Consider the following 15,889-nt stretch of genomic DNA (forward strand, 5'->3'; position numbering starts at 1 on the left):
CTGCAAATGTCTTATCAGCAATATGGGAACCCGGGCAACTATAATCAAAACCAGCCACACTCAACTTCCATGCCTAAAATCAACATTATGGCACAAGGGCTATGATCACTACTTACATTCTTCTAGCCTCCTACTCCTCAATTAAGTAAATGGGAGTAATTCAGCCAACGAAGTTCATTACGACAAGGTGCAGGATGGTGCTGGCAAAGAGAAAATCAGCAAAAGCTCGTTCTGGGGAGATGCCTTGGAAATCCGCTTTGTTCTGTGGGTTGATCTGTATCCTGAGGCAAACTGCACAAGAAGCAAAACATGAAAATGATTATCTAGAAAAAAACACAAATATGACTGCTAATGAACACACCCATACTCTACGTCCCAATAATTCTAACAGAAATGATGCATAAGTGCATCCAAAGGCACATACAGGAATGATACCTAGGACAGCCCCAAACGAGAAACAATCTAAATGTCTCTCAACAGGCAAATGGATAAACTATGGCATATGCACACAATAAAGTACCATACAGCAGTGAAAACCAACTTCACAATATGAAGACCTCTCACAAATATGTTAAGCAACACAATCCAGACACCAAAAAACCCATGCTGTATGATCCCATCTATATACAGTTTAACAGGTGGCAAACCAATCCACGAAAATATAAGCCATATAAGCCTCTTTCACAGGAAGAGGAATGACTGGGAAGGTGCAAGGAGGGCTCTAGGTGCTGGTAATGTTCTGCTCTGGGTGCCGGACAGACAGGTGAGTTTAAGAATTCATGATGGTACAACTCAGTTTTATGTTCATGTTTAAGTTAAAAGAAAAATATATGTTTCAGGTTAAAAACCAAAAGCTCACTCAGAAAAAGATATATATTACTAACATATCTTCAGAACTCTCCTATCTCCTGACTTAAATTTATAATTACACCTCGATTGGGGTGTAGGTGAGGCAGTAACAAAGAGGCCAGGCTGAATGACAAAAAGTTATAAAACTGTGAATTTTTTTTTTTTAGCTCATTTATTTATTTTGAGAAAGAGAGTGCATGTATGAGCAGGGGAGGGGCAGAGAGAGAGAGGGAGAGAGAGAATCCCAAGCAGACTCCACACGGTCAGTGCACAGAGACCTATGCAGGGCTCAAGCCCATAAAACTGCAAGATCATGACCTGAGCCAAAATCAAGAGTCGGATGCTTAATCGACTGAGCCACCCAGGCACCCCAAACTGTGAATTATTTTCTAATAAAATGTGCATAATATTGGATAGCACAGACCATAAATAGAAGATGCTTATCCATGAGAACCTCATAGTTATCATCTTTGATATTAAAGTTCTAGCAGCTGCTTGTCTCAAAAAAAGGCAAGAGATCTAAACTATATAACGTTGACAGAGAACTCTCCACTGCCACACTCTAGATCCTTGAAGATGCCAACCTGATACATTAGCCACAGTCACCATTTGACATGAAATGGAAGCTCTACGAGTACATTTTTCCAAAATATCTTTATGCCTGTGTTAAATAATTACACTACTTAAGAAAATCTAAATTTGCTTCAGGCTAACAGCCCTTACATCACCAACCAAGAAAACGAAATGAACTGAGATCTAACCCAAAGATCAGAAAACTACCAGATTAGTTCTCCAGAGGCCATTACCATGGCAACAGTTTTCATTATGCTTAAACATGTAAATACTGTGAAACACTACTGATCTTTTCAAGCACCTGGACTCTTCAAAATATGAAGGACACTGACTGAAGCAAGGGCAACCAATTAAAATCCCGCTGTGGAGAGTACAGACTGGTTCAACCATTTGGGAGAGTTGGCAATATCCATTAAAATTTTAAATGTTTTTACTTTTTGAATAAGGAATTTGTCTAGCAGAACAAAGAATTTCTAACAGCATGTTCATAAAGTTGGAAAACAAAAGTGAAAACAGTCCAAATGTCATCAAGGGGATTATTTCAATAAATTACACTACAGACATGCAATGAAATCCTATGCAATTATTTCAAAAAAGAGAGATAAATTCTCTATATCCTGACAGTAAAGACAACCGAGATATATCAAGTGAAAGAAAAAAAAAAGCCAAAAAATTATTCCATTCTCCATTTCTCTTAAGAAAAAGATATTTTCGGGGCGCCTGGGTGGCGCAGTCGGTTAAGCGTCCGACTTCAGCCAGGTCACGATCTCGCGGTCCGTGAGTTCGAGCCCCGCGTCAGGCTCTGGGCTGATGGCTCGGAGCCTGGAAGCCTGTTTCCGATTCTGTGTCTCCCTCTCTCTCTCTGCCCCTCCCCCGTTCATGCTCTGTCTCTCTCTGTCCCAAAAATAAAGAAAAACGTTAAAAGAAAAAAAATTAAAAAAAAAAAAGGAAAAAGATATTTTCTCATTTCGGTTAGTTGGAACCTGGGAAAAAATATGGGGAAATAGATACCAAACTAGTAACAGTGGCTCTAGAGATGGAGGGTGGGGACAGAGTTCTGTTTCAGAAAATATGAGGGGACAAAAGAGAAGCTCCCTGTGAAGGTGGGTAAGGTAATGAATTGATGCATTTTCATTACTACAATCACAGTAAGCCACCTTATTTTATTGACAACGTAAGAATCAGAGTTCCATGGAGACAGAAAGGACCTTGGAGTTATAAAGGCCAATACCCATCTGATACATAAAATGCCCAAGAAGAGGTGGGGGTGGGGCATACTGGCAGAAGGTGCATGATCACCTGGGAAGTTTTCCAAAGTATACTCACCACTACTAGAACCTGATAAGCCATCCCTAGGTAAGGAATTACAAACCTTCCAGAACCTGTGTTACTGATAGGGGTGTCCTATCCCTCATAAGCACTGGGATACAAACATGGCAAAGAAAATCTGTTCAAAAAGCTCCTCCACAAATGATCATTCAGTCTCTCCCTAAGCACTTCCAAAGATGGAAATTTACTACCTCCTAAGGCAGACAACTTCATTTAAGCAGTCCTAATTCAATCTATCTCCTTAAATGTTCATTCATCCAGCAAATTATTTACTGAGCACCTATTATGTGCCATGCATCACCCCAGGTGCCGGGAACATGGCACAGAACAAGACAGACAAGAGTCTGGCTCCCAAGAAACTTACACTCTAATAGAAACATATAATAAGTAAGCAAATAAACAAGGAAATATCAGGTAGTGATTATGTGCTATAAAGAAAATAAAACAAGGAAAGGTTCAATTTGGAGTTTCAGACCAGACATCACGTGAAGATGAGGCAAGAGGATTTACTAATTTGGAATGCAGGGAATGGGTCAGAACTAAAAACATCAATGTGGTAAATTGTAGTTATATAGACATTAAACTCACCTACGGAAAGAAATTGGAGAACAGGAGGTATCTAGCATCATGTCCTCAGACAGAGAAGTACCTAGCACAAACAGTAGGAAGGGAAAACCAATGAGGTGAGAAGGAACAACCAGGAGAGTGTAGTGCTATAAAAGCTTCAAGAAGAAAGTACTTCCAACAGGAGGCAGCAGCCAACCATGTTAAATACTAAATGTTGTTGCGCATTCAGGCAAAGTGAAATAGATGGCCATTAGGTTTGGCAAGATGGCAAGCAGTTTCACTGAGCGGTGGAATAGACCACCTCAAGAGTGGGGTAAGGAATGAACGGAAAGTGAGAAAGAAACAGCAACTATTCTGTCAAGGCATTCTGTGATGATGGGGAAGAAATGGAATGGCAGCTGGAGGGGTTTCTGGGGCCAAATTTTTTTTTTTTATTTGTTTATTCTTGGGAGAGAGAATGTGAGCGTGTAAGCAGGGGAAGGGATAAAGAGAGGGAGAGAATTCCAAGCAGGCTCCATGCCATCAGTGCAGAGCCCTACGTGGAGCTCAAACCCACAAACTGTAAGATCATAAGCTGAGTCAAAATCAACAGTCGGATGCTTAACTGACTGAGCCACCCAGGCTGCCCTTAATTGGATAATATTAGAGTCTGCATATATGATGGGAATGATCCAGTAGAGAGAGAGGCTTTGGGGGGGGGGGGGGGGTGGGTGTTTTGTTTTGTTTTGTTTTGTTTTTGGTGCAAAAAGGTGATTTTATTAAAGCATGAGGACAGGACCCATGGGCAGGAAGAACTGCTGAGAGAGAATAATGCAGAATGAAAAGATGATTGCAGAAGTTGAGTCCCTGAGGGAACAAGAGAACACTACCCAAGTGAAGGAGCTGGCATTGGACAGGAAAGGGACACATCAACCATTATCATGGGAAGTCAAAGAGTAAGGGTACAGGTGCAGATGTGCTGCTAGGATTCCTTGCTGGAAGATGAAAGGATTCCTGTCTACCTTTTTAGTAAAAAAGTAAATAAAACAAGATCATCAACTGAGAATAAAGGAAAAGAGAATATACAGAAGAGAGTTAAGAGAGAAGTTATAATGCATTATTTTGGAAAAGCAAACATTTAAGGGAGTATTATAGGACCACTGGGTAAGTGGTCCTGTATGTGTGCCCATGTGCCTATTTTCACCATACTTTTCCATCAGAGCACTCCATCCAGGTACATGTCTGTATCTCCCACTAGATTATAAACTCTAGGACAACAGAGACCATGTCTGTGGGTCTCACAGCTCATCCTCAGTACATGGCAGAGAATCTGGCACATAACTGTTTAGTATCCACTTAATTATTACGGGCACACTCACGATTTAACATATACAGTGTTAAGCACTGAAGATGAACAGATGAAAAGACAGTCCCTTTCCTCAAGAGGCCCATCTTCCAGAGTGAAGACAGACACACAAATATATACAGCACAGTATCAAAGTGCCACACCTCCCTCCCACCCTCTCTCTCTCACACATACACACACACACGTGAAATAAGAATATAGAAAAAAGACCAAAATCTGCTGGAGGAGTCAGGGAACGGTTCCAAAGGGAAGCAGCACTTGAGCTAAGCTAAGAAACAAAGGAATTTCCCAGGCAGTCAAGCAAAAGTAAAATAGCTTGAGACATCACAGCACGTTCAGAGAATATCAAGTAACTAATGCTAGGGTATGAAGTACAAAGGAAGCGGAGACAAGAAGTGAAACTGGAGATATAGATGGGATCAGATCATGAAAGAGCCTGGTGCCATGAAAAAGATTTTTAAGGGCACCTGGGTGGCTCAGTTGGTTAAACTTCCAACTTCAGCTCAGGTCATGATCTCATGGTTCATGAGTTCGAGTCCTGTGTCGGGCTCTATGCTGACAGCTCAGAGCCTAGAGCCAGCTTCAGATTCTGTGTCTCCTCTCTCTGCCCTTCCCCTGCTCACACTGTCTCCGTCTCTCTCAAAAACAAACAAACAAACAAACAAATTTTTTTAAGGTTTTTAATTTTTCACTGGGACACTGATAAATTTTATGCAGGGAGTGCAATGATCTGATTTGCAAGTCAAATCGAGCCCACAAACACAAGTGGAAGACAGACCAGAGGGAGAGAGACCAGAGGTTGGGAGACAAGTGAGGAAGATTACAGTGGTCTAAATAAGGGATATTGAGGGGTGCCTGGGTGGTTCAGTCGGTTAAGCATCCGACTATGGCTCAGGTAATGATCTTGCAGTTCGTGAGTTCAAGCCTTGCATCAGGCTCTGTGCTGACAGCTCAGAGCCTGGAGCCTGCCTCAAATTCTGTGTCTCCCTCTATCTCTGCCCCTCCCCTGCTCATGCTCGGTCCCTCCCTCTCATAAAAATAAACATTAAAAAAAATTTAATAAAAAATAAATAAACAAGAGATACTGAAAGCCTTGGTCACTGGGGATGGAGAGCTAGCTACAGATATGAAAGAGATTTAGAAACAGGCACAAGGTTAGCAAACTTCCAATCTCTGGGATAGCAGTTATGGTAGATAATATTAGGGCCCATAAATCTGATAGATAATTCCCAAAGAAATGCTGGACCCCAGTCCACATGGCCCAATAGCTCCCATGAGATAAATACTCTGGATTAGGCCTCCTTGCCCTTTAAATTCAAACTGCTTTTGGATTTGTACACTGGAAGAAACGAACTATTTTTTTTAATCCAAAACTGTTTCATATAGATTAGACAATAAAATAAATCAAAGTTGTAAAATGACTTAAAAACTGATTTCAAGATCAAAGACTTATTTTTAAAAATCTTCATGTTTTCTGCTTATCTCTCCTAAATAGTACTCTGAATGAGTAGAAAGAGGGATTTCACTTAGGGTAAAAAAGGAAACTAGAAGGGCTGCCAACCCGGGAATGTTACTCTAACAAAGGGACAGATGTCCTCAGCTAGAGATATCTAACCATAAGATAAACAGTCAGCTGCTAAGGAAATTTGAAATCTGTCTTTTCAAGCTTACTATACTTTACACTGTTGATCCAAAAAAAAAAAAAGATTTCTCAATGGCAATTTTCTACCTCTGGCTCCTTGAAACCACAGGTAAGTCTCCTAGCCATAAGGGAATAGAAGAAAACAGACTATTTTCACTGAGACCAAATAATACCAGGTTTTTTAAAAATGTGACAGTAAAAAAAAGAAAGAAAAAAGAAAAAAAGTGTGATAGCATTCTGTATTAGTTAAAAATATACTGATCAATTTCCAAAGAACATATGTTAAATTAACACATGTAGAAGGAATGGAACAAAACAGGCTGCCAAAAAGAAATTAGGAAACCAGACAAAGTAAGTTTTCCCTCCAATTCATCACTGTAGGCTAACACCAATTGTAAGTCTCTCCCTTACTCAAATTTAGAAAAAAAGCAGGGAGTAGAGGGGGAAGCACCTGGCTGGCTCAGTCAGAAAAGCATGCAACTCCTAGGTCTCCAGGTTTTGAGTTCAAGCCCCACACTGGGTGTAGAGATTGCATAAGTTAAGTAAATAAATAAAAATAAAATAAAGTAAAATAAAATAAAATCTAAATCCTGAGATGCTTTCCCATTACCTACAGAATAAAATCTTTGGCCTGGCACTCAAAGCTCTAGCATCCGCACTACCTAAACTTTCAACATAACCTCCTACAATCCCATTCTCTAGCTAAATGGCCTCCTCCCTCCTCTTCCAACAGGAAACCACAGGATAATTAGCAACCCAGCACCATAAACAGGTACAAGGCTTCCCTTCCCAACAATCACAACAAAGGATAAACTCCAAATTTCAAATTTCCCACTAAAATATCTCCTGTTGAGGGGCACCTGGGCAGCTCAGTCAGTTGAGCATGACTTCAGCTCAGGTCATGATCTCACAGTTTTTGAGTTTGAGCACCGCATTGGGGCTCACTATATGCAGTGTGGAGCATGCTTCAGATCCTTGTCCCCCTGTCTCAAAAAATAAATATTAAACATACACACACACTTTAAAACATCTCCTGTTGAGGATCTGGGCTAACAATGAGCAGAGAGGTAGTAAGGGCATTTAATAAGGGCAACGCTGTCAAAAGAAATGCAGATGATACCCTTTGATGGTAACTATGAACTGCGATGAATGCTTTCTTTTCCTGAAGCAACTTTCATTTCTCTGGCCCAATTACCTGTAATCTAACAGTTTTGGAAATCCCAATACCCTATATTGACTCCACTAATAAAGTGCCCTTTCACAGACATTCTCCTCAAAGACAAGCTATGACTTCTTACTAGGGAGGTGGGTAGGGAGTCTGCCAACTCAACTGTAGATACAATAGCTTCAAAAACAGGAAAAATTATCTGCTCAAAAAATCTGGTTTTCGGGTGCCTGGGAGGCTCAGTCGGTTAAGTATCTGACTTGATTCAGCTCACATCATTATCTCACAGTTCGTGGTATCGAGCCCCAAGTCAGGCGCTGCGATGACAGCACAGAGCCTGCTTGGGATTCTCTCTCGCTCTCCCTCTGCCCATCTCCACTGTCACATGGACACCACTCTCACTCTCAAAATAAATAAACATCTTTAAGAATTTGTTCCCAGGGCACCTAGGTGGCTCAGTAGGTTAAGCATCCAACTTCAGTACAGGTGACGATCTCGCAGTTCATGGCTTCAAGCCCTGCATCAGGCTCTGTGCTGACATCTCAGACTCTGGGGCCTGCTTCAGATTCTGTGTCTCCCTCTCTCTCTGCCTCTCCCCTGCTCATGCTCTGTCTCTCTCTCCCCACCGCCACCCCAAAAAAAAAAAATAAATAAATAAACATTAAAGATAATAAAATAAAAATAAAAATAATTTGCTCTGGTTTTATCACATTAATAATCTACAACTGTAGTCCATACCTACTCTTCAGTAAATCACACTCTTCCATATAGCCTTAAGGAAGCATTCTTAACCTTAAGAGGCTTATGAAACCAGGGAGACTTCAGCAATAAACTTTCTTTTTAATCAGCTTGGGCCCCACCCTATTCCTACTCCTGCAGACCTGGAAGGCAAAAATCATCAAACAAAAGTCACTGGAGGTTCTCAAAATTCCTTCTCCAGCCTAGATAATAAAAATCCTAGTCACAAAAAGTTGGGGGCAGGGTGAGGGCAGGTGGGATAGGTCAGGAATCTGGAGCAAAAAGGGTAGTGCATCTGGGGTATATGATGGTGGTAACATTTGAACTCCTGATAGCCAGGATGCTGCCACAAAGAACCTAGTGTTGGTCCTCTAGGACAAAACTCAAAATCATAATGAAACATCCAACTAACAGACTATTAACTCTCAAACTCCAGACCAAGCTAGTGCACAAGTCACTAAGTCTTCCGGCTTGAAGTTCTGAGAGAGAAAGCAGAATATCTCTGGTTTGAGTCTGAAGTAGCATTTGTGTAAAAGCCATTCTATAGACCTATAAGCAGAGAACCACTATAAATTAACAATTCTAATCCTGTATTTTGTCTGTGCCCCACCTAAACTGTACACTCATTAAGAACAAGGAACATAAACCTGATGCACCTCCAAAGCTTTTATCACAGTATTTGTATTTGATTCAAAATGCAATTGATGGCCTGACTGATAATCACAGTGGGAAAAAAAAATTAATTCTGGCATGTTCTCAAAGTCAGAGAGAAGGCGATACCAGGGACTGGAAAGGCCATCTGATGGCCACCTATAAAGTGGACTGCCTAACACTCATGGGTCAAGACTGAACTTGGCATTCATACAGTTCCTATTGGGCAACAAAGGTCAGATTTTGGCAAAAATTTACGGGACAATCAACTCTTGTTAAATATGACTGTCTACAAGGTATCAAATGCTGGGAATCAGAATAAAAGCTAAAACAGAACTATGTGAATAAAAACTGAGTTCAGGCTAATGAAATAACAGTTTCATCCACAAGAAATAAGTAGAAGCAGCTAAAAGCCAAAGTCAAGTAAAGGTTGATTCAATGAGCAAACCACCTGTATTTATATTTCTTACACTGTTCATTGCAATGTTTCACTGGCGGTTAGCAGTGATTAGGCCAAGTTGAGAGAGATGCTTTCAGAGCTGGGTTTCCATTTTAAAGATCTACCAACTTTAAACATATGTTAAAGCTAAGTGAAAGTTGAAATGGAGTTTTCCTGGACCAATAAGAACATAGTGTACTGGATCAACAAGTTGAGAAGCAGCATGAAGAGGGTTTTTCTAGAGACTTAATTCCAGCTCCTAGGCGGCTGTTTGGCATTAGGCTTGTGGTAACTTTTCCGAGCCTCAATTTCCCCATTCACAAGAGGGCAATGCAGCTCCTCTCATAACGTCACGAGGCGGGGAGCTGATACAAAAGAGAGTGCTGTGGGAATAAAAGCAGTGCGCCAAAGTAAACACATTATTACTGCGATTACTTATAGAATCATTACCCGCTAGGATGAAGCTCCCCACACAAGAGATGAAGCCCGAGAGAAAAGAGTTGAAGGGGAAGGTCCCCACGAGGAGGCAATAACCGAACTGCAGCGCCCCGGTCAGCAGTATGTACAGGAGGTACGCGTCAAGCAACTTCAGACGCTGAGGAGTGGAGCTCAAGTACTCTTCTAAGAACCGCGAAATGACGGACACTACCGACGCCGACATGACTATACACTCGGTCCTCCGGCCTGCCCTCCGCAAACACCTGGCGAAACCGATGGCCACACCGGATGTAGCCTCAGCGCCTGCGCACCGCTGTGGCCCAGCTCCGCCCTTTCCGATTTGCCACTTTGCGCAGGCGTACACGCAGGCCAGGGCGCGAAACAACTAATGCGCAGACGCAGAATACATCCACAGAATGAGCGCTGCGGCCAGAGAAAGCTAATGCGCCTGCGCAATGGATCTGTTCGTGGCCTGGAGACGTGTACTCTTTTTGTCCTACTTCCGCGGTCAGGTTGGTGACGCCCACAGTTGCTCTAGCAACAGGATAGCGTGAGAGGAAGAGGGGGACAGGTTTTACAAAGGAAGGCGTAGCTCCCCTAGGATTCGGGCTTTCTTTGGACCACTGGCGTCTTCAAAGATTAACTGGATCGGAAGTGAGGCAATGTCTGGTGCTACCGGGGTTCAGCACCCGAGCCGCCCTAGCTGTTAAGGGCAGATGCCTGTCCCAGATCACTAGGGCAGGTTAAGTTCCCCTTCAGTGAGAAACACCGCTGCTAATCACTGCGCAAGCACCAGTTTACACTTGGTTATGGGCGGAGGGAAGTGTGGGACGGATGGAGGAGGGAGGGAGCTTGACCTCTACCTGGTCCTGAACTGGACTGAGATCTGGCTCTGCGAGCGCTTACGAATAAGCACAGTAGAACCTAAATTCACAGACATTGTAATTCAGCTAACATTTACTGGTCGCCTCCTCGTAGCGTTGTGCTAAATTGTAGGTACCGTTGGGCCAATCAGATATGGTCTCTTTTTTTTTTTTTTAAGTTTGTTTTTTGAGGGAGAGAGAGAGAGAGCACCAGTGAGGGAGGGGCAGAGGTGGTGGGGAGAGGATCCGAAGCAGGATCGGCGCTGACAGCAGCGAACCTGATGTGGGGCTTGAACTAAGGAACCTGGAGATTATGACCTGAACCCAAATCGGATGCTTAACCCGCTGACCCACCCAGGGGCCCTTCAGATGCGGTCTTAAAGGGGCCTGTGTTTGGGGCAGGGAGCAAGAGAAAACAGTCGATTAATGTGAAGACAATAAATGATCAAGTTTAGCAACCTTTTACTCCAAGCTAGCATCTTGAATCCTGTGTAATATCCCAGGATATCAGCGTCAAAAGTCCCATAAGAGCATTGCTTGGTTCAAACCCTACCACCACCACCACCACCCGCCCCAACTCATTTTGCAGGGGAAACTGAAGGTTTGTGGTTTTGTATTTAACAAGTGGAATTGCCTATTTTTACTTAGCGTTTTAACTTTTTTAAAAAATAAGATCCACTTTAATTTCTGGCTTTTGCTGCACTTTTAATTTCACATTAATCTGACCTTCCAGCTCAAGTTCATCTCATCTTTCAGCTGCAGGTTGTACATAACCAGGTGCTTTTTAAGCTTATTAACAAATTTGAGCTATCCTAGGTACTCAATCAAAATTCCTAAAGCAGCAAGTAAAGACAAGGGTTCTGCATTTTCATTTTTTACTTGTTAAACTGGAAGCTATATCACCATCAACAAATGTGCCATTTAGCAGTGGTGAGGAAAACCTTGGTCAGGTTCTAGAAAGAAGAGAAATAATTCATGTCCTCAGAAAGCATTATGGGGCACCTGGGTGGCTCAGTCGGTTAAGCATCAGACTCTTGATTTTGGTCAGATCATGATCTCAGGGTCCTGAGATCAACCCCAGGGTCAGGCTCCAAGCATGGAGCCTGCTTGTGATTCTCTCTCTCCTTCTGCCCCTAACCGCTGTGAAAAATAATGAATTAATTAATTAAAGGAAAGAAAGAAAGCTTTACAATCTATTTGAAGAGGTATATTCATATTCACACCCACAGAGATTTGCACTGCTGCTATATGAACTTAAGTGCAGTCTAAACTCTCTTATGTAGGGGCGCCTGGGTGGCGCAGTCGGTTAAGCGTCCGACTTCAGCCAGGTCATGATCTCGCGGTGCGTGAGTTCGAGCCCAGCGTCGGGCTCTGGGCTGATGGCTCGGAGCCTGTTTCCGATTCTGTGTCTCCCTCTCTCTGCCCCTCCCCCGTTCATGCTCTGTCTCTCTCTCTGTCCCAAAAATAAATAAAAAACGTTGAAAAAAAATTTTTTTTTAAATAAATAAATAAATAAATAAACTCTCTTATGTTGCTGAGAAGAAAAGGGAAAAAAAGTGTGAATAACCAGGCTGGTTCCCATTTCAATATAATAAAGCAGGAACCTTCAGTTTCTCTGACAAGTTGAACCTTTCTCCCTGCCTCATCAGCAAGTAGGAGGGTAGCTTTCTCACCAGTATTCAACTTCAGACTTTAAAGGCTAGGCTGATGCCTTTTAATCATTCAGGAGTGAATTTCTCAAGGGGTTTCTGTTCCATCAGCCAGGCTCCTTCCAGCAGTTTCTCCCTTATGCTTTGTCTGCCTTTGATCCATGTCAACTATCATCATTAGCATCTCCACAGGAACTCCCAAAGGGGGAAAGCAGAAGAGATGAAAAATACCAAATTCACTTACCAAGTGCATTCTTTTCTGAGACCTGCAAAGTCAAACACCAATATAATAAACTAAAGCTGTTCTGGACTACTTAAAACATCAAGAAAAGTTCTTGTTCTGTGTTCAGTTTATGATTCTATAATCACGGAAACATTTTTGACTTCTCTGCCAATAGGAAATTGCTAATACTAGTATTGATTTCAATCGTTTGTACATTTATTCATTTTTTTAAATGTTCTTTTTGTTTGTTTTAGAGAGAGAGAGAGCACAGATGAGTGGGGAAGAGGGGCAGAGGGAGAGAAAGAATCATAAGCAGGCTCCATGCTCAGTGCTGAGCCCGACATGGGGCTCAAGCCCAAGAAGACCCTGGGATCATGACCTGAGCCAAAATCAAGAGTTGGATGCTTAACCTACTGCACCACCCAGGCGATCTGATTTCAATAGTTAAAATCAAAATGTTAATATATGTAAAAATTCAGGGTCAGAATAATGGCTAAGAGTGCAGGCTTCCCAGTCAGCCAGTCCTATGTTGGAACATTGATTCTGCTGTTTACTAATTGTCTAATTCATGACAAGTTAGTCTGGCAGCTCATTTTCCTTTTCTATGAAATGGAAATAACAATAGCAAGATCATTGGAATGTTATGTTAAAAAGAGAGCCATAGGCCCAAAATGGCACTGCTTAGGCTTAGTCCTCAAACCAGGGCTTAATGCATAATCTAATTGCAGTTTCAACATCTCCCAGAAATGTAGTCTTAACCAGTCGGGAATTTTTCAATCAGCACCAGTGAGTCTGCCTCACAGGCCCTCTCCATCCCTCAAAGGAAGATAAGACCCCTTGCTTCCTCCCCCCCCCCCCCATGGAAAAGTGGCCTGAACAATCCTTTCCTTTGGCTAATAACTTTCTTGCCCTGCCCTCTTTCTATAAAAACCCCCCATTTTGTAAAACTCCTCATCATTCCCCTCTATTTGCTAGATGAAATGCTACCCAATTCATGAATCGTTTTAAAAAGCCAATTAAGTCTTCAAAATGTACTTGGTTGACTTGTTTTTTAACAGTTGTGAGGACTAAATGAGACGTTGACACTAAGCACTTAACATAGTATTTGACACTCAGTAAATGTTTGTTCTTAAAACCATTAGTACTGGTGATTAACTATGATTCCTCTAGTTCTCTGAATAATTATAAGTTGGGCAAACCACAGAGCCCCAGTATTTTGGGCATGCAAGAGATGGCACTGAAAGACTACAAATTTACAAATTGAAGCTGAAGTCAGAATAGACCTTAGAGGTTTTATTACAAAAACACTGTTGGAGAGGAAAAACTCTTCCCTCTAACCATCTTAGTTTTATTGGCCCTGTAAATTAGACTAAAAAAAAGACAGATAGGGGCGCCTGGGTGGCGCAGTCGGTTGAGCGTCCGACTTCAGCCAGGTCACGATCTCGCGGTCCGTGAGTTCGAGCCCCGCGTCAGGCTCTAGGCTGATGGCTCAGAGCCTGGAGCCTGTTTCTGATTCTGTGTCTCCCTCTCTCTCTGCCCCTCCCCCGTTCATGCTCTGTCTCTCTCTGTCCCAAAAATAAATAAAAACGTTGAGAAAAAATAAAAAAAGACAGATTAACAAGAGAAAACAAACAAGTTTATTAACATATGCATCGTATATACACATGGGAGTACCCAGTTATGAGTAACTCAAAGGGGTGGTTAGAACTTGGGCTTATATCACCTTAAAAAAACAAAATTCAGCTGAGTACATTTCAAAGATCTTACTGGCTTTATCCAATGATCCATAATCAGGCAATATTCAATCTAACAGAAAGGAGCTCTGAGAAGCTATACAAAATGAAAGACTTTTATAGGCAGAAGGGAGCTGGAACTAGGAAGTTATAATGACAAAAAGCAGATTGGTTATATCAAGGTCACTTTCCTTCAGGGGATGGCAGGGATCTATCAGGCACATTAACTGATTAAGGCTAATTAGGTAATTCCAGATTGTTACCATTTCTGGGAAAGTCAAAACTAATATTGGATGATGTAGGGTGTAGTATAAGTGACTCCACTTAGAGCCTGTTGTCTTGTTTGTGACAACATCACCTTAACAAAAAAGGAATACACTTTTGGAGAAATGACAAAGAAAAAAGACTTTGAGTTTCTAGGGCAGCAAATTGTGGGAAGGTAAAAATATATGAGGGAATTAATAAAAAATAAGGGTTAGTTAGGAGAGTTTGTTACGTAGATTCCTCTGGTGCCCTCTCTGGGTTGATAAGGATCTAGAATGCTTCTGTTCTTCCTTTGTAAGGGGGGCAGGGGAGGGAGAGGGCACATCTACAAAGTTAATAAGTCTTACTTTTACACAAATAGGAGGAGGCTGAGAGCTTTTCTTGTATCTGCTTCTTCTCAATTGCCTTTGGCTCAAAATAATCTTTATGGTACAGTGACATATTTTGGGGTGGCATGTTCTGCTATTCAACACTCAACATCATAAAACAATAGGAAAGTGGAGGGGCAAGAGGGTCCCCTTACAGGCAAAGGCCATGACTTTACAGTGTCTCTGTACAGTAAGAAATGACACTCTTTATCAAAATACAAATCTTGCAGAGAAAAGGACTCTTCTAAAGAAAATCTCTGCATGGGAAAGAAGAGTTTTTTTCCAATTCTTCTTCCCTGTATATTTTGTCCTTCAGAGCCCTCCTTTTGCTTTTCTTAAGTATTGTATATAACAGCTCCACCTTTTAAATTTGCCCCAGTGTGGCTAACACCCCCTTCTTTATATTTTTTAATGTAAGAAATGTGTATTCAGTCTTCACCCCTGTTCCTGGCACAGAGCTCCTAAAACTCTAGTAATTTCCTAAGTGATGATAAGAGCACTAGGAGCATCTTTTGTTATAATATTTGGTTTTGTCCTCAGTTTCTGTAATAGCTCCAGAGCACTAAAGGTGAAAAGAGCATCTTTTGTTACTCATAACAGGCCCCTTTGAACCACACTGGAATCTAAGTTAATGAAATGGCGTTTGGAAAGCCCTCAAGGGTAGGGACTGGTTGCCAGGGAAACTAACTCTGTGATTCCAGGGTAGGAACTTTAAGCCCCATGCTAGAGAGGAAAGGGGCTGAAGATGGAGTTCAGTCACCGATGGGCAATAACTTGATCAGTCGTGCCTCTGTAATGAAACTTCCATTAAAGGAAAAAGGAAAAATTCGCCTAACCAGAGAGGTTTGGCAAATTTATGGGTTGCTGAGCACATCTGGGCACTGGGAGAGTGGTGTAACTGGGGACAACATGAAGGCTGTGTGCCCCTTCCCCCATGCCTTGCCCTATGTATCTCTTCCATATTGCTGTGCCTAAGTTGTATCCTTTTATACTAAATCAGTGTTAAAAAAAAAAAAAAAAATTCAGCTGAGTAAATTTAAAGATCTAATTGGC

The 15,889-nt window shown here is 41.8% G+C and overlaps 1 protein-coding gene across 3 annotated transcripts in view; it reads right to left on the minus strand.

Annotated features, from left to right (window-relative positions):
* Positions 1-10,052, minus strand: part of DAD1 (defender against cell death 1) — a 118,188-nt gene extending 108,136 nt beyond the window's left edge. Inside the window, exons 1-2 of one of the 3 annotated variants that reach the window (XM_045059666.1) lie at positions 9,749-10,046; positions 117-291 (exon numbers count right to left, since the gene is read on the minus strand). In XM_045059666.1, coding sequence (XP_044915601.1) covers positions 161-291; positions 9,749-9,959 — 342 coding nt within the window. In that variant the 5' untranslated portion in view covers positions 9,960-10,046 and the 3' untranslated portion in view covers positions 117-160. Of the gene's footprint in view, positions 1-116; positions 292-9,748 lie in introns of all 3 variants that reach the window. The other 2 variants (XM_003987450.5, XM_019832791.3) reach the window with 2 other exon arrangements.
* Positions 10,053-15,889: the final 5,837 nt, after the last annotated feature.

This window comes from Felis catus, chromosome B3 (assembly GCF_018350175.1).
Source record: "Felis catus isolate Fca126 chromosome B3, F.catus_Fca126_mat1.0, whole genome shotgun sequence".
NCBI classification, from domain to species: Eukaryota; Metazoa; Chordata; class Mammalia; order Carnivora; family Felidae; genus Felis; species Felis catus.